The sequence below is a fragment of the Durio zibethinus genome, chromosome 13 (genome assembly GCF_047325235.1).
Source record: "Durio zibethinus cultivar Kanyao isolate XHJ-2024 chromosome 13, ASM4732523v1, whole genome shotgun sequence".
In the NCBI taxonomy this organism is placed as follows: Eukaryota; Viridiplantae; Streptophyta; class Magnoliopsida; order Malvales; family Malvaceae; genus Durio; species Durio zibethinus.
The window spans coordinates 19,334,023-19,359,217 of NC_143174.1; the positions used below are offsets into that span (position 1 = coordinate 19,334,023).

At 28.8% G+C, this 25,195-nt stretch overlaps 1 protein-coding gene and 1 pseudogene across 3 annotated transcripts; both read right to left on the minus strand.

Moving 5' to 3' along the window:
- Positions 1 to 989: 989 nt before the first annotated feature.
- On the minus strand, positions 990 to 3,595 carry LOC111302533 (protein ROLLING AND ERECT LEAF 2-like). 2 transcript variants are annotated; one of them, XM_022898399.2, is made up of 3 exons: positions 2,497 to 3,595; positions 1,657 to 1,832; positions 990 to 1,350 (listed from the first exon to the last, which is right to left on the minus strand). In XM_022898399.2, exons 1-3 carry the CDS (start codon positions 2,615 to 2,617, stop codon positions 1,054 to 1,056), a joined length of 594 nt encoding a protein of 197 aa, XP_022754134.2. In that variant the 5' UTR covers positions 2,618 to 3,595; the 3' UTR covers positions 990 to 1,053. The 2 variants fall into 2 exon arrangements, with proteins under 2 accessions (XP_022754134.2, XP_089598093.1); XM_089741967.1 differs by having other exon boundaries at positions 990 to 1,353.
- Positions 3,596 to 4,594: 999 nt separating this feature from the next.
- LOC111302916 (uncharacterized) lies at positions 4,595 to 10,120 on the minus strand (annotated as a pseudogene). The gene is made up of 8 exons (XR_016326540.1): positions 9,954 to 10,120; positions 9,408 to 9,792; positions 8,479 to 8,647; positions 7,720 to 8,389; positions 7,504 to 7,678; positions 6,882 to 6,908; positions 6,428 to 6,513; positions 4,595 to 6,344 (listed from the first exon to the last, which is right to left on the minus strand). The product of XR_016326540.1 is annotated as an uncharacterized LOC111302916 (transcript).
- Between the last annotated feature and the right edge of the window lie 15,075 nt (positions 10,121 to 25,195).

The following is a 25,195-nucleotide window of genomic DNA, read 5'->3' on the forward strand; positions in this document are numbered from 1 at the left end:
TGATAAAGATATATACCAAAGATTAGTTGAAAGACTCATTTATCTTTCACATACTAGACTTGATATAGCATATGTTGTAAATGTGATAAGTCAATTTATGTATAGTCTTAAAGAACTGTACCTATAGACTGTCTATCGTGTATTACACTATTTGAAAGTCAATCATGAGAAGGGCATCTTATTCAAAAAAAATTCGAAGCTAGTTTTAAAAGCATATACATATGTGGATTATGTAAGTTCAATAACTAATAGAAGATCAACCTTTAGTTACTACACTTTCCTAAGTGATAATCTTGGTATCTTGTCAAAAAAATTTAGGGCTGGTTATAGAGGCATTTACATATACGGATTATGTAGTTCAATAACTAATAGAAGATCAACCTTAGGCTACTGCACTTTCCTAGATGGTAATCTTGTGATTTTGAGGAGTAAAAAACATGTGGTGGTAAGATCAAGTGCTAAAATAGAGTTTGGAGCAACGGCTCAAGAAATTTGTGAACTACTATAGTTAAAAATTATCTTAGAAGACTTGAAGATCAAGTGGAATAGACCGATAAGACTCTACTGTGATAACAAGTCTGCAATAAACATTGCACACAATTCTATGCAACATGACAGAACAAAACACATCGAAGTAGACAGACACTTCATGAAGGAGAAACTAGACAGTGAGTTGATTTATACACCGTATCTATCAACCAAAGGTCAACTTGCAAATGTATTGACTTAAGGTATTTGTCATGCAACATTTTAGGAAATTATTTCCAAGCTAGAAATGAAAAACACCTATTCACCAACTTGAGGAGGAGTGTGAAAAAACACTTAGTTACAATTGGTTGTAATCTTGTTATCTGTATATTTATATTTGTATTCCTAGAATGAATGACAGAAAATTGGGATAGACAATCCCTCAATTATAAGATCAGTTTTAAGAAGATTTAGTTTCTTAGTTTACCTTTTAATTAGTTGTATATAAACTTAAGGTGTTTGTATTATTCTTAAGAAAAGTTTTTCAATATACATTCAGTTTTACTCTTAGTTTTTTATAAAACTCTATTTTTTTAATTTTTCCATATGCAGCAACATTAAAAGCAACATATGGCTTTTTTTTTTTTTAAAGGAAAACTTACTCATCAACAAGCATAATAAGTCCGGGTACAAGTGCTCATCACGTAATTGGTTAACTTCTGAAACTGTTGAATCCATGGACTGCATGTCAACTATGTATCTTGTGTGTAAATGACTTACAGCCGCTTTTGTTTGCTCCATTGATTTAGCACTAGCTCCACGCTTCTTTTGCTTGTTTAACAAAGCAACCTTCCTTTTGTACTCGATCTTCATCAGCTCTCCCTGCTACAACAGGGACCAAATTTTCATAAGATTGAGAACAAGGTCAAAAACATGAAAAAGAATAACTTACCAATATTAAAATTAAAATGATCTTTCATTTATGCAATAAATTTAGCAGAAATGAGCTTTGCAATTGATTAATAGGGAACTTAATATTGACATGCCTATTATCTACATAGGATATAACTTATCCAAATTTAAACAGAAAGGTGTTCGTTTAGGAAGCAATATAGATTGCCACGGCAAGCAGCTCGCCATATAAAATTGAAAGGAGAGAAACGGATAAACCCAAGATTTAAAGTGTACCTTTACGTCATCATAAAGTTTCTTTTCCCATGCCAGCAACTTATCCAGAACAATGACATGAATCTGATACTCTTTTGAATCAAATTCATCCTTTCCATTTTCACCATTTGCCATACCTCTGAAAGACCTATTCCATGTAATGACATGCATTACCCTTACAGAATGATCAATATGTCCTACAATCAACAGGATCACTAATATGATCAATATATGTCCGCAATGTAACACATTAAAGCATTTGTCATTATAACTGCAATTACAACCTACAAGACAAGATTATGAGCCAAAATCCAGAATTTCTACGACCTGGATAGACATATTCTTAAACCTCAGAATTATTTTTTTTACTTTCAAAGCTAAATGTGCATTTTTCTGCTGGGAACGTGATGACTATCACCCTTTCAAATACCAAACTATAATATTAGTAACTTTAGAATTGTCAACTAAGCACCATTTGAACCCCCAAAAAATAGCAGCCTTTTTTTTTTCTAAACAATAAAGTAGAAAGATCTAAGGTCAAGGTCAGATTCTCACATAAAGCTAAGGACAACAAGATCAAAATGTAAAGCCATCTTATATATATATATATATAAAAAAAAAAAAGTCCATTAAATCATTCAAAATAACAATTTTTTTTCTTTTTTCAGATCTAAACAGACATCGAGCTTCAATCTTTCAAAGTAAAGATGTTGACAAATTCCAGACTTCACAAACACACTGATCGCAAAATATCAACCATGAAAAAGCTCAAATTGTAACAGCCAAAACTTATTAGCAAATTAACAATCATTCACATAACTTAAGACCAAAGTAATACAGAAAAACAAGCATATTACCTACCTTGATTATCAGCAAAATTGGAATGACAATGCAACCTTGTGGCCTCCAGCAACTTAAAAACCTTTTGAGCAGTCTCTGAGGCTTTCAAGAAATGATCATCAATCTCATTCAAAACCTGCATCAAATTCACACTAGAAACAGCCTTCACCACTGTCCTGAAATCTGATGGAGCCGTTTTCAATGCTCAATATGAGCCGGCTGCTTCCCTTTGTCATCAACCTCCACTGCCATCGCCCTCTTCTCCTCCGGCATCTCCGAAGTCTTCGGCTCAATGTTACTATCAACTCCATCATGGTCACTAAAACCCCACACCACTGACATTGTTCTTTAAAGCATCAGCATTTCTACTGTCAGTTTCATTGTGGTTGTTGTCCAAATCCAAGCTCAGATCTAGCATGTTATCATCGACTATAAAGAAGTAATCGCAAGCCACGTTTTTAGCTTCGGGCATCAGAGGAGGATGGGGGCTCACATTGTTGTTCTCCAGAGTCCTCGTGAATCTTTTCTGAAATCTTCATAATTATTATTTTCACTCACCTCGTTTCCGAGATGATGTTCTTAACCTTCTTCTTCGTCCTCTTCTTCTTCAATAGCTAGGGAAGAATCAAACTCCTTACGACTCTTTGACACGCATTGCAGCCACACTGACGGCGCGTTTTACGGGGGCAACGGGGCTGGAGAGAAGTTAGGAAGTGGAGGCTGTGGAGGGAGGTTATCGATCATTGGAGGCGGTTGAGGAGAAGAGTCAAGAGGAGGGATCTAATGGTCGCGTTCAAGAGGTTTTTTAGCTTCTTCAAGGCCGTAGTCACCCCGTAGTCACTCAAGGCAACGCCAGTGTTCTTCAAGGAAATGGCGCAGCCAGAATAGCCAGCCGCAAAGGCGTTGCGAGCTACAACATCATCTTTCAGGAAGGTATTGCGGTCCTTGCAACTAGCAACTTATTCTTCGTCATATATTTTGGACTGGGCGCAACCCATTTTTCTAAAAATGTAATCCTTTGAGATAGGGAACACCGAATGGCGCGGTGGTTCGGTTCTTTTTTTTTTTTTTCTATTGGTTTGGGTTCGAAATGAGACAAAGTGGAAAAGAGGGATTGGGATTTTTTTTTTTTGGGGGGGGGGGGGGGGTGGGGGCGGGGGGAGTGACGTGGAGCGAAAAAGAGTGGATACTGCCATGCTAGTACAGAGAGGTGTGCACAGCAGTGAGAATGAGAAGTGATAATAGTGGAGTATGCGTTTGCAATCGCTGTCCTTGTATCTGTAATCTCTATTTTTACGCTTGCTTTATGGCTCGCAAGTCTTACCTGGCATCACATCCTCACCTCTTCCTGGACGGCTTTCAGCACCCATCAGTTTTGGATGAATCAGAATGTCTATAAATTGCTCTATAATTTCTCCACTCGGTTTTCTTTCTTTTTCTTTTCGGGGCTCTCAAGTACAGCTATATAAATGGTTCATGCAGAAAAGATAAAATGAAATAGACCAAGCAAAAGAATAATTTAACAACGAATAATCTCCATGCATTCATTAGGTATTACGTGAGCTGATAATAAACTCCAAAGGTAGGCTATGCAACAAGATTTCGTCCGCCAGCCAGATGTCTTATACTACTAATTATAAGTGAAATTATATTGAAAAATTCTGTCTCCCAACACCATTCTACAAAGAAAACGACTCACTCTTGAATTTCGAACCCCGTTCATCTTCTTGGCTTGAAGAACAGTTTCCCTGCTCTCTTTTTCATAGAATATTCGTAGGATTGTTAGTATGACCTCTAGAATCCTGGATGTCAGAATGAGATAATTAATTTTCTTCTTTGCAAATTAAGAGTCTATTTGAATTATCGATAAGATTAATTTTGACAAAAATAAAATTAAAAATTATAATAAAATTAATTATGATAACAGTTATATTAAAATTAATAATAAAATATGTATTTATATACAAATACAATAATAATGTGAGATAAAAAATTTAAAAAAAATCATTAAAAATATTAAATTTAAACGTGTATATCATAACATTTATAATGTATATTTGATTTTTTTTAATTAATAAATTATTTAAATTATTTAAATCAAATGATATTTTTGTTAATATGTAAAAAATAAATGAAATTATTTTTATATCAAATAATATTTCTATTATTAGGAACATTATAAAAATAAAAAAAAAATAATGAAGATAAAAGAAATTCAATTGGGACTCCGGTTGTCCACTGAACCTTTGAAGCTCAGCACCCAGCACCGTAACTTTTGTTATCCAAACATGTCATATAGTGTGATTGAGAAAAAAAGTGGTTTAATCGCGCCGCACCGAGGGTTCAATGAGAACAAAATAAGCCCCAAGTCAATGTCAGTGTCTAGTTAAATAAGCCAACAACAAAAACCTGTAGTGAAAACTGTCCACTTTCTACTGAAAAGTGAAGGGCAGACAAAATGCATGCAGGTAATTCGGTAGTCAGCAGCAGGAGGAAACATAACTAAAGAGCTAGAGGAGAAAAAAAAAAAAAAAAAAACTCACCTTGCGAAAAAGAGGGCAGCACGAATGGCTTATAAACTTGGGAAACAAAACCATTATTATCAAAAGGTTCACATTGAAGGTTTCAGAACACTCGCACAAAGTTTCCAACTGAAGAGAACCAATTTTGCATGCAGCACCAAATTGCTAATGGACTAACTAAAACAAGAAAATAACGGCAAAAAGTAGGGAAGTAGAATAGAGTCACAGAGACTATACCCTCATATCAGATAGTCAGAACAAAAACTCCACATTGGTGGCTTGCTTCGCAAGAATACTTCCTTTTAATTCAAAGACAAACTATACAGAACATTAGCAGCCATGTCATTCATAAAGAAATGCACAATATGCTAACAAGAGAAGCGAGTAGTATGTTGTTTTGGAAATATTTACCAAAATTAGGTGAAGCAGAAAATTATTAGCGCTCATTTGGACTTACAGCTAGCCTTCAGTTTTTCCAACTCTTTCACTTGTCGCTAAAAATTCCAAAATACCTGGTTTAGCAAACACAAAGCAATAACGGGTGGATACACAAATAAAGGATAACAGAACTGATATAATCTTCTCCAGAACTGATCAGATCATTCTATCCGTAAGCACCATTCCATGGCCGTATCATATGCAAGTGTGTTAGAATGGGAAGAGAGTGAAATAGATACCGCTTCTTTGTGGAAAAAAAAGGAACACCCAGAAACCAATTAACAGAAATAGAAAAGGAAAAAGAAATCACTAAATAAGTCAGATTTACTACATCCATGTGGCCGCAGGTGTGTGTAACCAAGCAAGCATGCTATAACACCAAACACACATCTATAACCTAAGAGGGAGAGGAGAAATAGGTACCATCTCCCATTGGGGTTTGAGTTTATCAACAATGAGATGGCCTGCAAAAGTTCACTGCTTCCTTGGAAAACAAGGATTTGGCATGCTGGCAACAAGTGGCCCACACAACAAGAAACAAAGTTAAAGAAAAGCGAAAAAGGAGTATGCTCAGTGCTCATAAGGCCTGTTCTAAATGCTGCAAATTGATCTACAAGTTATGAATAAGGTAGAAACTTACCATAAAATCGGACCAGCATAGACTAGAAATAAGGTATAAACAGGTAAAATACATAAGTACACAATTGAAAGGGGTAAGGAGCGGCTGACAGAAAGAGGTGAAAGCGCTAGAGAAATGAGATCATATACCGAAGATCTAAAACTAGCTCTTGTGAAGAGAAACTTTTCAAACCCAACATCGAAGGGGCACACTAGTATGTGATGTGGCATACTCTAACTGACACGAGCACTAGTAACCACAGCATAGCTTGACAATGGCAGTTGAACCCACTGATTCAAAAAGCATGACACTGGGTTATTGACTACAATTATAAATACACAGCAACACTGATTGATAATGGTTGCATCCATACCTCTGATTTCGTAGTAACAAGCATCCCTTATCCAATTTTGTTACAACCTCTTCAGCTACTTGTTCTGAATATAGCAAAAGCTTGACCTACAACATGAACAAACTAATTTCCTTAAATGCACAATGGATCAATTGCATGCTATATTTCAGGGGACCAGAAAAGGTTTCTTTTACTTCTAGATAAGGTGCTAAATATTGGTATTTTGATAAACTAGGACAGGAATCACAAACAAGGACATAGGACATGAAGATTAATGACACAGACACAACAGCACAACAATTTTCAAAAATCACTTGAAGCAAACAATAATAACCCAAGGCTGAAACAATGTATGATGCAGTTTATAGATCAGTTTAAAGATTGTACACCAATTTCGCCAAGCATGAGAACATTCAAAGTAGACAGCTGAAACTAATTTAAACAATCGCAGAGGGAGTGACAAAGGAGTACTTACAAGTTCTGCAAACCATTTGCTCCTATCCTACCAAAATGCATGTATAAGAGAAAATGTAAGAACTTAAAATAATCTCATCTTCACAAGATTTTTCACATCAAGGAGAGCAACAATGGGATAACAGGACAGTAGTAAGTACATATACAAAAGGGGGGAAAGCAGAAACATGCATGCATGATACAGCGGAGGACACAACGAGGATGACTTGAAAATGAAACTTTTTCATTGAAAAATAAGATTTGAGTAAAAGCAAGAATCAGGGTAGCAAAAAAATTAAAACTACACCATTCTTTCATTTACATGTTAAAAAGAAATTAATATTTGAGGGCCAGTGTTTTTATTTATTAAAACAAGCATTAATTCAGGAGGAAAATTTTACTTTCCAATGTGAGGGGAACAAAGAAAAGATAGGTTTTATAAGATTTATCCATCATCTATATAATAATACCAGAAGTTCGACAAAATTATTACTTCAAAACAATAGAATTTCAAAATTAAGATATTTGAATAATATGTGTTAAAATTTTGCAAAGTAATCACATCTTTCTTATCAAATAAATTCCAATCTCTTTGCTTTGAGCTTAATATGCAGTACAAGTTTACAACCCATTTTCCTACTTACAGAATCGGGCCTACTGGCAACTTCCAGTGCTTTATCACCAGTTTTAATACCATCATTTGGAAGCCATGCAGGAGATTCTTTGGGCAACTTGCAATTAGTACATTTTGTGAGTTTATCATCAGCCTTCAGCTTCTTGGAAGAGTTTTAGGCTGTCCCAAAAGGATCTGTAGCACATCTCAATTATTTTCAGAAGCAGTTATATTTGGCAATAAGGGCTTTGAATTATTTCCATCAGAATCACAGTTTGGATCAAGCACATCATTCTTGTTCTTGTCATTGGAGACTTTCACAGAACTATCAAGCTTTACTCTCTTATATGGCCTCTCATCTGACTCACCCAAATCCTTGATGGATTTTAATTTTTCATCAACTTTGACTTGATTGACAAAAGACTTACCAAAACTACCTATCCTATCACCAGAAGTGTTTTCCTGTTTAGCTAATGACACTTTTATGTCCACATTTTCTTTAACTTTACCACTCAATCCTATCTTCTCACAAGAAGTCTTTTCCAGTCTATCATTGGTGTTTGTCCGTTCAACTGACTCTGTAGCTACACCAGAAACAGGCTTCTCTCTCCGGGAGAAAAACAGTTTAACTGATGACGCTTTTATATCAAAATTCTCTTCAACTTCAAGGCTTGAAGCAGTTTTGTAGTTAAAGCCATTCTCTTGTATATCATTGGCAGCAAGCTTCTCTCCAACCACAGGTTTCTGTTCCTCTCGTCTATCGTCTCCAGGAATTTGATTCTCAGATGAGTTTAGCTTAGAAAAAATCACCCTTTCATTTATTTCCATAACATTCTCATTCGCATGTTTATCGTCCACACCAAAGTTATGTACAGAACAGGGCTTCAGAGACCCCATTTGGTTAAAAATAAATTTAACTGCAACAAGTTGAGAAACAAAAAGAGGAGTTTCAACAATTAATACAACCAGCATTGAATGAAGGAGCAATAGATGATTGAAGAAATACCATCAATTCCTGCAATTTTGTCCTCTATCTTATCCAAGATAATGCATTGCCCAACATCAAAAGTACGGTAAAACACAAACTCAGCCATTTGAAGCTCTTCATCTGAGGGATGTGGGTTTCTGCCATCCTTTGAAATGCAAACTACATTGCATTTTCCAGCAATTGCTTCCTGAATTAATGTACAGAAAATTAGTAGCTAGGCAAATGAATGTCTGCTAAACACTTTCAAAAACACAAGACATATTGCAATGTTATAAGCTTATGTACATTATCACACTGATTGACAAAATTACATTTTGAAAACACCTTCTAATAAGATACACGATGCTACCTGAGACAAAAACAATTCCAATCAGAACTTTCATATCCTTAAGGATTAAGTGAATTGGACATAAATTACCATTTTCAAGAATAACAAGATTCGTCAACCAAATTTCTGAACTAGAGACCATTTTGTAACCCAACATGTGCGTCAAAAGTATCATGAGAGATAAAAACTCTTAGATCATTGACACAAAAGTTGCACTCTTATAGGGATCTAGCTACTTCATGCAAGAAATTTAACAAGATCTTAACAGCTTAGCGAAAAGGGGAAACTTTTTTTGATCTTTTGGGCTATATGACTGGGGTTGGAACCAGACCCTCATCCCAGAAGCTGACTCCAATATCACTGAGCTAACAGGTCATTAGTGGGGATATTAACATTTTACTTGTTAGATGAATGGAAAACCCTCAAATTGTCATGCTCAAAGTACTTCCCCATAATAAAGAGAAAAAGAAAACAAACATAATACATTTGTTGTCAGTCAATACCAAAACTCAGGAATCAGACTGTAACATTACAAATCACTAAACAGATAAGCTATAACTGTTGACTTTCGGAAAATAAAAAGCTCAAGTAGTGAAACAATTTATAAAATTCCAATTACCAAGGGATTAACGTTGGCAAGGCCTACTCCTTCACCGGATGCCAAAAAGACTTCATTCCGATGTGTCAATTCAACTACAAGATACTTAGAGATCTCAAAAGGTTGGAAAAACCATAAAACCTTCACTTTCTTGGATTTGTCAGGATTCTCCCATATTTTTGTAAGTTTGCCAAGATAAGGCAACTGTTCGCCTTCCTTGTGAAGATAAACATTGTCATAGAGAGTGTAGTCGAGACCATCATAAGTAAATGATTCATAAAACTGAACATTTTTCTTTCTACCACCAATTCCTCTCTTTTTGCCCCATTTAAATTCAAGGTTCCCGGCTTCGTTGACTTCTGCCATAGTCTCTCAGCAGGCAGCCACTAAATCAGGATAACGAAACCTGAAAATCAGAAAAATGGAAGAATTAATTAAACATGCGAAAACAGCATTGCAATTCTGTGGAATGAATATTCACGCATTTTGCAAAAATATTAACCACAGGAAAAAGAAGCGATTTCTGTAAATAAAATATTTTCCCAAAAATTAATTAGCAAAAGTTACCCGATGAAGAAAAAAAAAAAAAAGAAAAACCCTAGCGAAGAGCACGATCTCAAATTATATGGCAAATTGGCAATGGGGATCATGATTCCACTTTTTATGCTATTGGGGTTCTCGTAGTAATATGATTCCATTAATCTAAGTGCGCGTTTGTATTCAACCGCAATTTAGATACGATATTATTGATTTTAAATATTAATTTCAATAATATTTATTTAATTTTTTTTTTCAATTCATAATTATAATTATTTTATTTTATTTTTTTTAATTTCATCACAATTAACATTTATTTCTATAAAATCTAAATACCAGTATTCCATCAATCTATAAAATATTTCTTGCTTTTTAATTTTTATCTTAAACTACAAACATATATAACTTTTTATAATAATCATCTTTCTAATAATGTAATTATCTTTGTACTTATTTTCTTCACTCAATTTTTCTTTTAAGTTTAGGAGAGGGCGGGTTCTTTTAATTATTTTTTTATTAATTTATTGAGATTTTTTTCCTTTGTCTACCGAACACATTACATGTGCCTTGGACTGTAGAAATTAGATATCGCCCCAATTTCAACCTGACCAAGCCTCTTTCGTTCTTAGGTTATTTCAATTAACCCTGTAAGCAATTATAATCTACTCTAGAAATTTGTTGTAAATAAATTTATATATTTATATCATGTAAAATATTAATAATTTATATATTTATATTAAATTTATATAAAAATTATTTATTATAATTTATATCAATATAAAAATATAAAATATTTTTTTTATTTTGTTAAAATTATTTACTAATTTTAATAAAATTTAGATTACATTATTTTTATATTATTTTTATGTCATATTATTTTATAATATTTTAAATTGCACTCACTAATTCCCTTATCAAACTTCCAAACAACCCTTTGCACAAACAAATAAGTGAAAACTACACTTTAACCCCCTGTTTTTCGTGTTTATCAATTTACACTTGGTGCAGTATTTTTTCGAGATAATATCATATTTAATTTTTGTACTTAAAAAAATCCAATATAATATTTATACAAAAAGAAAGCACAATGTGAAATCTTGCATTGATTCCTCGTAGCAATTCACCCCAGGCCTTTTAACATCATTAAAGAAATTGTGGCGTAAAAATGTCTCCTTGTAAGACGAGAAGCTTTCAACGTGTGCATGTGATAGCCTCATGATCCATACTTGACACACATTTAAATATATATATATATAATATAAAATGTATTAAATATTTTTTAAAAATAGAAGTGAAATAAAAAATTTAAAAGTAAATTTTATTTTTTAAAAATAAAACCTAAAATCTTTTAAGTAATTTAATTTTACAAAAAAATTATAATATAAAAATAACAAAAATGATTACAAGTAGCGGTAGAGGATTTGAAAGTAAATTACATGTACACAAGTAATAATATATATTTATTATGTTATAATATATATAGTTATCAGATAATAATTATTGATGTGAATATTTGGATGGATAATTGTTTTTCAACATGTAAGATAATACATAAAATTTTTCATTATGATAACACATAAGATATTTATTTATTTTAAAATATTTATAAAAATTATATTTTAAAATTATTAAATTATATAAAATTTTAAAATTTAATACAAAATCAATTTAAATTGTAATGAAAATTTTTATTATTTACATCATTTTATCTTAATTTAAAATCAATTTTAAAGTAATTTATTTTTTATAATTTATTTACAGTTAACATACGTATTTTAATTTATCATAACTTTTAAAAATATTATTTAATATCTTTAATATTTTTTTATAAATACTTACTACATTATCTTTAAATTTTAAATATATTTCATAAAAAAAATATAAAAATATATATATAAATAAACAAACACATGTCCTAACACAATCATATAAACCCTGACAGAAATAAAAATTAGAGATTATTTTTTATGTTACAAATTGAGAACTGTTTGTTTGACAATTAGTTGACCGGTTCAACTTAGTAAAAAGGCAAATGCATAATTTTCAAAATTAAAAAAATAAAATAAAGCCAAATGTATTAATGACACTTTCACAGTTGCAACATCTTTTTAGCCTTTCATGTACAACTAAATAGAATTGATATATAATTTCTATACTTTTTAGTCATACAATTGTAAGAATATTTTATGATCTAAATCTATAATATGTTTAAGAAATTAGCCATCAAGAATCCATTTAGATTCTAAAATTTGTCATACCTTTACAATAAAAATGTTAACAGTAAAAATTCTTTAAGATATTTGTTGTGAATAGAGTCAAGATATAAAACATTAGAAAAACTATAGATAAAGGTATAAAATACTAAAATTTAAATATTATTATTTGATTAGATATTATCTATAGATAAATTTATTATTTAAATATATTTATAGATTAAAGTTTATCAAGATTTAAATGAAAAATCAATTTAAATATAAGATAATTAAATAGATAAAATTATTATTTAAATATATTTATGGATTAAATAAAATTATATAGTTTAATTCTTTACCGTATTTCCATTCAACTATTTTTCATAATATATTTTATCTTCTCACAGACTTTAACATTACTCTTTTTATTGCTCTTTCATTTAAGGTGAATTTATTTTTTCTTTTCTATTTTGTTGAGGTAAGCTCTCTTAGTTTAATTTTGACCTTTTTTTTATATATATTACAATATACAAAATTATAAAAATACATATATTCTTATATTTTTACTAGTATTATCTGTAGATCTTTTATTTTTTCGTGAATTCTTCACTCAATCAGGTAATACTCAATCAGGTAATATATTTTATTTTTTAATTGATTATTTATTTAATATTTTTTATTCGTATAAAATAAAAATAATACTCTAATTAATTGATATAGTAGAGTTGTATACCAATTTGATTTATTTCATTTTTTTTATCAAAAAAGTCATGGAACTCTTTTCTTTCTTTGCAAATGTTTTATTCTTCAAATTTTTGTTATTAAATAAAATTTCCTTTACTATTTTTTTTTTTTTGTAAAAGTATTATTCTTTCTAAAATTTTAAAGTTTTATCAAGTTAAATTTCCTTTTTTGTTTTAATTCTTATAGTGGACAACATATTCAGTTGAGGTGCAAAAAATCTTGCTATCATCAAAAAATAGTAAAAAGTCATGCTATCATCGAATTCTAGAGTATACAGCTGAATAATTATTTCAAATGAAAAATGAGATTATATCATATTCAAAATAATTTTCTAAATTTGTATGAATATCAATGTTATTTAATTAAATTTATATAAAACTCATTCACAAGAATATGGAGTTGCCAAAGTGAAAAAGATATTGAAAGAGTTAATAGGCCGTTCATATATTTTCGAAGTAGTACTCAATTATTACAACTTTTTTTATGAAAGTTCAAGATTGACTGTTACAAATGTTCATGAAATATTTTATGCAAAGGAAGTCGGTATTTATTTCAAAAAATGCAAAAAGTAAATAATTTAATACATTTCATTAAAACTTTTTGCCAATAACTTTCTTAAATAATTGTTTATAATTTAATGCTATTATTTAAAATTTAAAACTATTTCATTTCATTTTTTACAAGAACATGATTTTGTATCATATATCAACCTTAAAACAATTGAAAAGGACAAAAATTTGAAAAGTCATATAGATGCTAAAGATTATGATATTAACTCCTAAAAATATATATACATGGGAGTAAATTATCACGTATATTATTTAAATATTTAAAATCATTATTTCTCTTAGATAAATAAAACTTACCTTAAAATTACATAAATTTACAGGTGTACAAAAATGATAAAAAAAAAGTTAAAAAATGATGCAAATTGAATAAAGTTCATTTGAAGTGATAAAACTTTTAATTTATATTTTAATATTTTATTGTCATAATTAATAATATTTTTTACAATATCTTCTAGATTTTTTTTCTTCCTTCAATATTATTTATCATATATTTTAAAGTTTATTAATTTATTAATTAAAATTTTTATTTTTATTATGATTTGATATTTTAATTATATTAATTATATTTTATATATTTTTTGAATATGTTAAGAATTTAATAATTTTTATTTTTATTTTTATTTAAATTTAAATAAAATAAAAATAATCCATACATTGCAAGGATAACAAGTTGGTTGGATATAAAATACATATACTTAATTTATTTATTTAAGAATAAAAAATTGAAGAAAAAAAAATATGATCAAAATTCTCAATATATATATATATATATATATGTATTGGTATTATATCCCTCTCTTCACTCGGGTTAAGATCAATAGCTGGTTTAAGATCAATAGCTTTACATATATGTTGCTTGCTTCAAAATATATGTTTTTATACTATTGTAATTTTTTTTTTTTTTTGGCTATCCAATCAAAATAATAATGTACTACCTTAAAACAAAGTTCAACTATAACCCATCAAAACAATTATTTCAGAATTAAAAAGTCAGATTACTCCGTTGATTATCCATATTAGAAAGTACACAATTAGAGACAACATGGGGACTATGTTGGGAGCTTCAGCGAGAAAGATAACGTTTGCAACAGATTCCTTTAAGGTGGAGGCAACGGCGGTTTGCGAAGCTCTTAAGTTTGTTTGGAGCGGGGGTTTAAAAAATGTTATTTGGGAAGGGGATAGCCTAACAGTGGGTGGTGAAAAAGCTACAAAACGAGGAACCTGACTTATCACCAAAAAGGGTTATAATTAAGGAATAGAGTAGCCCATGGCCTAGGTAAGCAGCGTCTTCAGTGTACGGACAAATAGGTCAGGACGGATAAGAGCCCAAGCTTTGTTGCGGCCATGATATCATTAGATTCTGTTTCCTCCAATCAATGATATTGAATTCTTTCCTTCAAAAAAAAAAAAAGAAAGTACGCAATTAATCCCTTAAGTAATGTTGGCAAACTATACGTAAGAGGATGATGATTGCTAATCTCAATCTGATTTACACATCCTCTTTAATGTAATCACTCAATCATGCAAGCTTCAAAGAAAAAATATAAAAATTAAAATATATTTAGAAATTTAGAAATACCCAAAAAAAATTTAATAAAAACATACTTTTTATTTTATATTGCTTCTTCACCATCCATTACAATCTTAGTGTTATCTATGTACTATCATTTCTAGTAAAAAAAAATGAGCTCTTTCTTAAGCAAAATTATATAAATTTAATATGAAGTAGTTGAAGTGAACAAATAAGAAAAAAATAATAGTTTAGTAAAAAATATATAATAAAAACAGTTTTGAAAATTCATAATTGCAAAAGAAAGAAATAAAAAAATAAAAGATAAAAGGATTCACTATCCATGCAGCTAAGGAAACAAATTATTGCAATATACAAAAGATTTAGATTTTATATATGAATATAATAGTTTATATTAAAATAAAATAGCAATACAAAATATTCAATTAGTCTAATTGATTAAAGTAGCAAAAAAACACAAATATGTAAGTTAATAATGTCGATAATGATATCAATTGAATAAACAAAACAAACTGAAAGCATAGAAAAAAGTTCAAAAGAATAAAAAAAAATATAATTTCATATTTATAACTTTATAAAAAAAAGCAAATCAGATTCAACAATTTGGAAAAAAAATATAATAAAGTGAGTACCTTTTAAAAATGTAGTAGAAAAGGAATTAAAATACTTTTTATATAATTGCAGTCAGTCAACTTACGTCATATTACATGCAATTATAGATTAAACATGTAATTAATGAAAATTATTAGAAATTACATAGTATTAAACATGTAAGCATAATGTAATAGAAACTTTTCTAAATTTCATTGATTAATCATTCATGAAACTTGTAAAACAATTTTTTTTAACTACTCGATTTTCAACACCTTTTAATTTTGTAAAGTCCATTCCTGTATCAATTCAATTTATTTTTCATTTAACTTAATTAGAATTGTAATCGAAACATCAATGCCGAAGCTTATACATGAGCAAGCATTACGTGAATGACATACAAGAAAAATCAAATTTTGACTTCATTTTCCAAAATAAAAGGAAAAAAAGATTGCCTAAAAACAAAGTTTAGGTTCTTCCTTTAACTTTGTAAAGTCCATTCTTGTATCAATTCAATTTATCTTTCATTTAACTTAATTAGAATCATAACCCAAACATAAATGTCAAAGCTTATACATGAGCAAAAAATACGTGAATGACGGAATAAAAAAATCAAATTTTAACTTCAGTTTCCAAAATGAGAAGAAATAATGATTGCCTCAGAACAAAATTTAGATTCATGTCATTCCATACGGAAAGCTAACATAGGGTCTAAAAGCATAATCATCCTTATCAATTTCGTCAAGATCAAAATGAAAGTAAGTAGTTGTTTTCTTCAATTTCTCATCCATTCCATCTTATAAACATATTGAAACTCTCATTCAGCCATCCAATGTTAAAAATGATTCATCTTCCCTACCCAATAGAGAAATTTCAATAAGTATTTTGAAATTTAAGTCAGTTTAATAATTCAATAAATGCTCCATTAAAAGAAAAAAAGAAAATATTAAAATCATATTTTCAAAATAGAAATGCTCACCAATTCAATTTGTAATAGTGATAACTAAAATAATTTAAATCTTAAATCAATAAGAACACCCTAAAATAAAATAAAATAAAATAAAATAGTATAATTTTATTTAAAGTATTGAAAAATTTGAGCTACATTTGAAGCCCATTTCTATTCTTATAAAACGAAAAAAAATGAAGCCAAAAGTAAACTAAGACTATTATTCTTGGAAATAAGCCATAAGAAACACCAAAAAGTTTAAAAGATAGTTTAAATGAGACTTAAATTAGATATATTTTGTAATTAGGGATGATAACACTTTGGATTGGATCAAATTTGATTTGATTTTTTTGGATATTACATAATATTATAAATTTTAAAATTTTGATCTAAATTCAAACCGACCTTTCATACTATTCAATTTGAGCCGAATTAAATTTTACTAGTTCAGTTCGATTTATTAATTTTTGAAATTTATTATTTTTTATATATTATTTTTATATAAAATTTTAATATATTTAAATAAATTTCGATATAAAATAATTATTTTATTTTATAAAAATTTAAAAAATATATAAAAACTAATAAATATATAAAATTTAGTTAGATTCATTTTGTTTCACTTTTCAATTCAAAATTCAATCTAACATAATATGTATATTTAATATCCAAATTTAATCTGAATCGAATAAGATCAAAATTGATTTGAGTCAAATTAAACACTATGATTTTGAATCGATTTTCGATTTTGTCATTTTTTTCTCACCCTAGTCAGGGTAAATACTTAGTATAATAATTAGATTAACACTTATGCGATTTTTTTGTAAAGGATATCAGACAACTTAAAGGGATATTCTAGTTGTTTCTCATTTGACTATTGTTCATTTATGGAAGCATCATCTTCCTTATAGTGACCTTCCCATCATGGCCTTTTTTTTTTTTTCATGCATGAGCAAGTTTTGACTAAGAATGAGAGAATACAAATATATATCAATGGTCTAATCTTGCTTCATGAATCAATTAAAAATTGAAATTAGCCAAACATGATAAATTTTCTCCATCAAACCTAGATTTCAACTATAATTAATGAAATATGTCATATATATGACACAAATTCAAAAAAAAAAAATGGATTTCTTTTTGGCATTGTGTGTATATAGTGGGAGACTATCTAATCTATTAAATACTCACTTATTTAATATTAAAATTTTGTTTTGTTAATAAACATGATATAAGTTTCACACTAGAAACTATATGGTCATATTAAATGTTAAATAGCTCAATTAATAAACAATTAGCATTCAATTAATTATATTTCAATATAAAAAAAATTCTTTTTTTTTATTGAATTCATAATTCATTGGATCTCATAAACATTAAAGGAAAAGAGAAGGAACAAAGAGCAAAGGCAGTAACAAAAGCAAAAAGCTTAAACATCAGCACTACATATTACACGTCTAAACATTAGGCAGACCTTAAGGTGAATCCTTTAATTTCCCGCATCATTAGCTCCCTACCTGTAAAATAATACATTTATCATTCCATTTACAACCATGGAAGGGTAAAAAAGGCCATTCCATGAAAAAAAGAGTACTTATTGCTTTCTTAGTCAACTCAACTTATCCATATTCCACAAATGCAAGCATAATACTATTTTCTTAGTCAGCTCAACATATAGTATTTAGAATCAAACAAAATAAGAACTAATTTTATATACCATTAATTTAAACTTTATAAATGTTAAACCATAAACCATCCATTAAATTTAAAAATCATCATAAAATTTATTCAAAACCGTCAGTTAGAAGCCCATAAACAGCTTTAGACCATTGCATACCAAACATCATTCCTACTTTACTATATATCTTTTCAAGTTTGTTATAGTATTTTTATTGTCTAGAATAAAAATGTGAAAAGAGTCATAGACATTATTTCAAACCATTTATTGCATCAAAAGGTTGATTGAAAACTTAACCATGTTATAATGGGAGAGAAATGAACTCAAAAAGTACACCTTAAAAACATGAAATAGTACATGATATGATTTTTATAGTTTCAAACTATTCATTGCACCAAAAGACTAATTGAAAACCTTTTACTTAATTATTTTGTAGGTAGATAAAGTCAATTTCCTAAAACAAAATAAAAAACAAAATAAAATTTATGTTATAATTGTTGCTTTCAGACCTAATGATTTATGGTATTGAATTATAAATTCAATGATTGAGTGGAAGAGCTTAGGTTAGTAATTTGCATAAACATTAATTCAAAATAAGATACTTCAATTTATGAAAAAAAGTTTACTAAATTTCAAAAAAATAATCCAATTTTTATCAATAAATCCTCAAATGAAATAAAATAAAAATAAAAAGTTGTTGGAATTATAAAGGTCGCTATATATGGATGGCTTCACAAATTCATCTCAAAGTAAGGATGCATTCCAAGTGTCTGATTGATTTCATGGTCAATATCAACTGATGATCTAGCCAACCCTCCATTTCCTATATGTCACTTTCCCATCTTTTCTGCTTAGATTCTCTCTTTTCCTTTTTTGATATTATCTTTTTGTCCTAAATCTCTTAAAACTCTTCTCTTAAAATTTTCTTCTTCTCTTTTTACTTATTCTTTCTCTCTCTTTAATGTCGGCAATGGGGTTTAATATTTTGAAGACTATTTACAAATAGAAAACTCACTAAAAAGACAACTCACAGAAATGTGAATAATAACTTAATATTGTTATTAGAATAAATGGATAGCAAGTCTAGACACTAAGGTAGCATTTAGTATCATTTTCAAAATTATCGAAGTGATTTAATTACTATAGTGATAAGATCACTAAGGTGATTTGACTATCAGTGATGTTAGATTACCATATTTGATACAATATTACAAATCACTATATTTGGTGTGATATAAAAAAATAAATCATATAGTACAAAATATCCAAAATAATCTTGCAAAAAAGTAAAATATTTAATACTTATTAAATCAACAATTTATAAAATAATTAATTTTTTTAATATAAAACTATAAAGTATAAATTAATTTTGAAAAAAATAATTTTTAAACAAATTATTAAATAAATTCATTATCTTTTTCTAATCAATATAAATTTATAACATAAAATCTTTTTAGAATCAATGATTAAAAATTTGATTTTTTTTAAAATTTTTAGTGGTTAGCTTCTTCGGGTAATGTTGATTATCTTTTTTGTAAGGGTAAATTAGTCAAAAAATACTAATGAAAATTATTTTCCTATAGTGATAAAGCTTTTCCATCCTTTAAGTTGGGAATCAAATTACTACCTAAGGCAGTAATCTTATCACCCTAGTGATTTAAGATTATTGCCACGTAGAATTTTTAAATTAGTAGCAAACGATGTGATGTAATTACTGAGTGTAGACATTGTGATTTTTAAACAAATCACCTCATACCAAACACTTTCTAAGAGATATAAAAATACTACCCTAAAAACTCTAATCAATGATACAAAACTATAAAAGTTTACTACTCTAAAAGATCTACTTAAGAGATATAGAACTTGAGAACAATCTAAAAGATTGCTTAAAGATAAACAAACTCTACTATCATAGTACAAGTAATAACAAAAAATAAATAGGCTTGGAACATCGTTCAAAGTATGAGAACTTCAAAGACAGCCTTTTTTCAAGTTGCTAAATTAATGATATTGCCTTCAGTCTTGTCTTATTGAAATAGTGCCTAAAATATAGGATTTGCATGTGAACACAATAATCTGTAGTACAAACTTAATTAGCTACTCATTAACTCATACAAATTATAGCTTGTTCAGATTTAAAATATGCCTAATATCTGGTGTCTAAGTTCGTCCATGAATTTATCCATAATCTTATCCATCTTTATACTTTTTTTTTCAACTAGTATGAACATAATCTTTCTAGTCCAACCCACTTTATTCTAAATTTTTTTAATGGATTAGGTCTAAAGATAAACCTATCTTAGCTTTGGATAAATCCTTCTTAGTCTTAGCCTAAGTTGTAAAATATATTGACACTCAGGTGTCAATCTCTCCTGGTTAAAACAGACTTGTTCTCAAGTTTAAATTAGTTTTCTCGTCATGATAAAGTGACAAATCAGCAACATTAAAAGTGAGAGATGCTCCATAAATGTTGAAAAGCTCTATCTTATAAGCATTCTTCCTAATGCATTGGAGAACTCTAAATGGATTATTTACCTTAAACTATAACTTGCTAAATTTTTCTGGTGGAAATCTCTCTTTGCGTAAATGAATTCACATCAAATCATCTTCTTTGAACTCTAAATATCTTCGATGCTTGTTTGTTGCCTTTTTATATTTCTCATTTTGTTGTAAAATCTTAGCTTTTACTTACTCATACAATCGTTTGATATCCTTGGCCATTTCTTCTATATATCTATTATATTGTTGATTAAAAGGGAGATGTACTAAATCTAAAAGGCTTATTGGATTTTTATTATACACCACCTAAAAAGAACTATAATTAGTGGTTTGGTTTGGTAAGTAATTGTAGGTAAACTCTACTTACGGTAAAATAAGATCTCATTGTTTAATGTTTTTTCCTACATAACTTCTTAAAAGGTTGCTTAAATTGCAATTGATCACTTTCGTTTTACCATTTGTTTGAGGATGATGACAAGAACTATATTTGAAATTAGTGCTAAACTTTCTCCAAATGGTGCATCAAAAGTGATTAAGAAACTTGGAATCTCGATTAGACACCATAGATCTAAGAACTTTATAAAACCTCATAATTTTTTAAAAATATATATTAGAAACATGAGAAAAATCTATAGTTTTGGTACAAGAAACAAAATGTGCCATCTTTGAAAATCGATCCATAACTACCATAATAGAGTCCTTGTTTCTTTAAGTTCTCGATAGTCCCATTACAAAGTCTAAACTAACAACCTCCCAAGGAGCATTAGCACAGGCAATGGGGTATACAATCCAGTGTTTTGACCACTACTCTTGACAATATGGCACACTTGATTGGATAAAACTGTTAGTGCACGGACCATACAAGTAATAATAACAACCTTTCGGTTAAGATATCATCTTATAAAAATTAGTTAAAGAAATTCCTAAGCTAAATACCTATTATCCCTATACCTATCTAAAGTTGGCTTAATCAAACAAAGAAAAACATGGCATTAAACTAACTAAAAAAATAAAATCAACCAAAGCATGTAACACAAGTATAGTTTCATGTAAAATTGCAAAATGTAAACTAAATTGCAAAATGTAAACTAAGTAAAGTAAAATAAAATGCAAAAATAGTAGGTAAATTGAAATGCAATGAACTAAATATGATTGAAAGTACAAACATATCTGAAATGCAAGCAATAAAAAAATTACAAAATCTAAGCTAGAATGTGAAAATCGAAAGTATAGCAAAATCTAGAAACTAGAATTTCAAATTAGAAAATTGAATTTAATTCATGTAAAATCAAATGAATATAAACTAAAAATTGATAGTACATTAAAGGAACAATATAAGAAACTAAATTGGAGAATAAAAATTGGAAGGAATTACAAGAATAAATAGGTAAAAATGCAAAATACAAACTAATTTTAGCTCATTAACTATTGATTCAATAGTGAAAAATTTAGATCTAAAGTTTTCTAGAGAGAGTGAACTTGAATTGAGCTAAGGTAAACTAAATCAACAAGTTTACTAGAAAATCTAATAAAAATTTCATAGCAAAATAGGAAAACAATAGCTTAACAAGCTAAGGATCCAAATAGTGTGCAAATAAGCAGAAAACAGAACATGATCAACAAAATTAATCCAAACAACCGTAAAAAACATGAAATAAATTGCAACAAAATAAAAATAAGTAAGATAACAAGTAAATCTAAGAGATTAAAGGTTTAAAGGAGCAAACAAATCGCCTAAAAGAGAAAAGAACTAAGCTCTAACTTGAATTGCACATATGATTTTCATTACCTCTAAGATTTCAACCTCAGTTTTGTAAGAATTAACTGTATTGATTGGGAATGAATTTGATGTTGATTTTTTATTATATTGAAGCCTAATGTGTTAAAAAAACTATGAAAAAGTTTGGAGTAAAAATAAGTACGAAATGATTGAGCTTTACTTAAAACATTATAACTTAGTTAAGTATGAAAATACAAAAACAAATTTGAGATCAGTGAGAAAACTTGAAGATTTGAGCTAAAAATCAACCAAATATACGATTTTATTGCCTAAATCGTAAAGAAAATACTTGAAAAAAATGTAAAAGTATAATAAAAATCAATAGAAAAATATGACGATTAAAGGCTGTTTGGTTAACAAGAAAATAAAATGCAGTAAAAAAAGTGTAGAAATTAAAAAACAAAAAAAAAATCCTTAAGTAAAATATCCCTAAAATGGCTAGCTCCATTCATATTTATAGATAGGTGAATGATGAATGAAACCTTAAAAAATCTCTCCTTAATATTTACAATGAGGTGAGCTTTTAAAGACTTTTTTCCTCTTTGCTTCTTTACTTAGTGAATGGCTATTTGTAGGCTTCTTTATTCTTTATCAATTGCAAGCCTTCCTCATGCATTTTATTCAAAAAGTCTATGTTATAGCCAATGAAAGCTTTCCAATATGCCATGTCATCACCTTTTGAAGTATTCCTTTGAATGCCAAAATGTGATGCTTAATTCTAATGCCAATGAATGTTACATTCCATGTCACTAGTGCATCATTTTCTTTAGTGCATATTTTTGCAACTTCCCTTTTCATTTGGCTACAAAAAAACTCAAATTATTTAATGAATAAATTTATCATTAAAATCACTAGAAAAATTCTAGAAATAAACTAAAAAAGCTATAAAAGAAAAAAAAAACTCATTCAATGAGCAATGTAACTCAATGACACTAGTTTAGGCCATTTTCACAATTTGCATAAAAAATCCTCAAAAAATGTATCCAAAATTTTTTTAAATTCTTTATTTTCTTTATTTTTACCTACACATGAGAAAAATGTGCATTTAAGAGTATTTTTACCATAATTCTCAAGGAATAAGCCAAAATATAAGCAAATTACACTAAAAATGAGTATAAAAATACTAAAATTTTAGTGCAATCAACACTCTATATTGATCAAGGTGTTTCATTAAATTTCTTTTCATTCTCAGCCAATAAAACTTGTTTTGCAAAAAAGCAAATGCCTTGTCCCTTCCAAAATATCCACCTAATGCACCATCATTAGCCTCAGTGATTAAGGCTTGTCTCAAATAATATGAAGGAATGCGAAGGCTGTTAGCCTTAAAGAGATATCCATCATGCAACAAATATTGGTTGTGCAATCCTTACTTGCATTCTTCCTAAATCCAGCCAAACTAAGGGTTTACCTCATAGAACCCTTTGATCATATCAAATCTAATAACTTCAAAAATCATAGCCCCCGATAAGAAGTGTTTTCGGTTCAAAGCATCTGCCACCACATTTTGAGTTCCAAATTTATGCTTGATGGTGAAGTTATAAGTTTAAAGAAACTCCACCTAAGCTGCATACCTTCGATTGAGCTTATGTTGGCTATTAAGGAACTTTAGCACCTTATGATCAGAATATAAAATAAACGGCTTAGCAAAGAGATATTGGCTCTAGTGGAATAAAGTTTTATAGATAGTATAGAACTAATTGTCATAAGTTGAGTACTTTCGTTGGGAATCATTGAGCTTCTCACTAAAAAAGGTAACTTGTATAAATGTGAATAATGATTAAATATTATTATTGGATTAAAGAGATAAAAGTTGGCCACTAATATTAGACATTCAGGAGTATAAAAATACTATCTTAAGAACTCTAATCAATGATACAAAATTATAAAAATTCACCATTCTAGAAGATCTACCTAAGAGATACAAAATTTGATAATAATCTAAAAGATTGCGTAAACAAACTATAGTCTCATAGTACAAGCAATAACAAAAAATAATTAGGTTTAGAACATCCCTTTAAGTATGAAAACTTTAAAGACTTCATTTTTAGGTTATTGAATTAATGGGATTACCTTCAATCTGGTCTTGCTAAAATGGTGCTTAAAATATGAAATTTGCATGTAAACACAATAATATGTAATGTGAACATAATTAATTGCTCATTAACTAATGCAAATTACAATATTTTCAGATTGACAATATGCCTAAATCTAGTGTCTAGGTTCATCCATGAATCTGTCTATAATTTCATCCATCTTTATACTCTTCTTTTTCAACTAATGTGAACACAATCTCTCTAGTTCAACTTACATTATGTTTGCATTGGTTTAGTGGATTAGGACCAAGAATAAGCTTATCTTTGTTTTGGATAAGTCCTTCTTAGTTTTAGCCCAAGTTGTAAAATGTATTGACACTCTAGTGTCACTCTTTCTTTTATTTTTTAGACTTATCTCTTTTTTTAGATTCCTCTTCTCATTTTTCTTATTTCTTTTCTCTTTATCTCTAAGTTTTTTGGATTATTCTTTTCTTTTTTGTTTGTCTTACATTTTTTTCTATTTCTTTCTTTTGCTTCCTTCTTCCCCCCTTTTTTTAAGCTTCATTTTCTTTCTCTAGAATCTTTTTCCCTTTTTTTTATTTTTTAATTTCAACTTGAAGTAAAACACAACATTTTGCTTTCATTCTAAAAAAAAAAAAGGTCTCTATCAAATATCCCATCAAAGGATTGTTTTCATATAGAATAG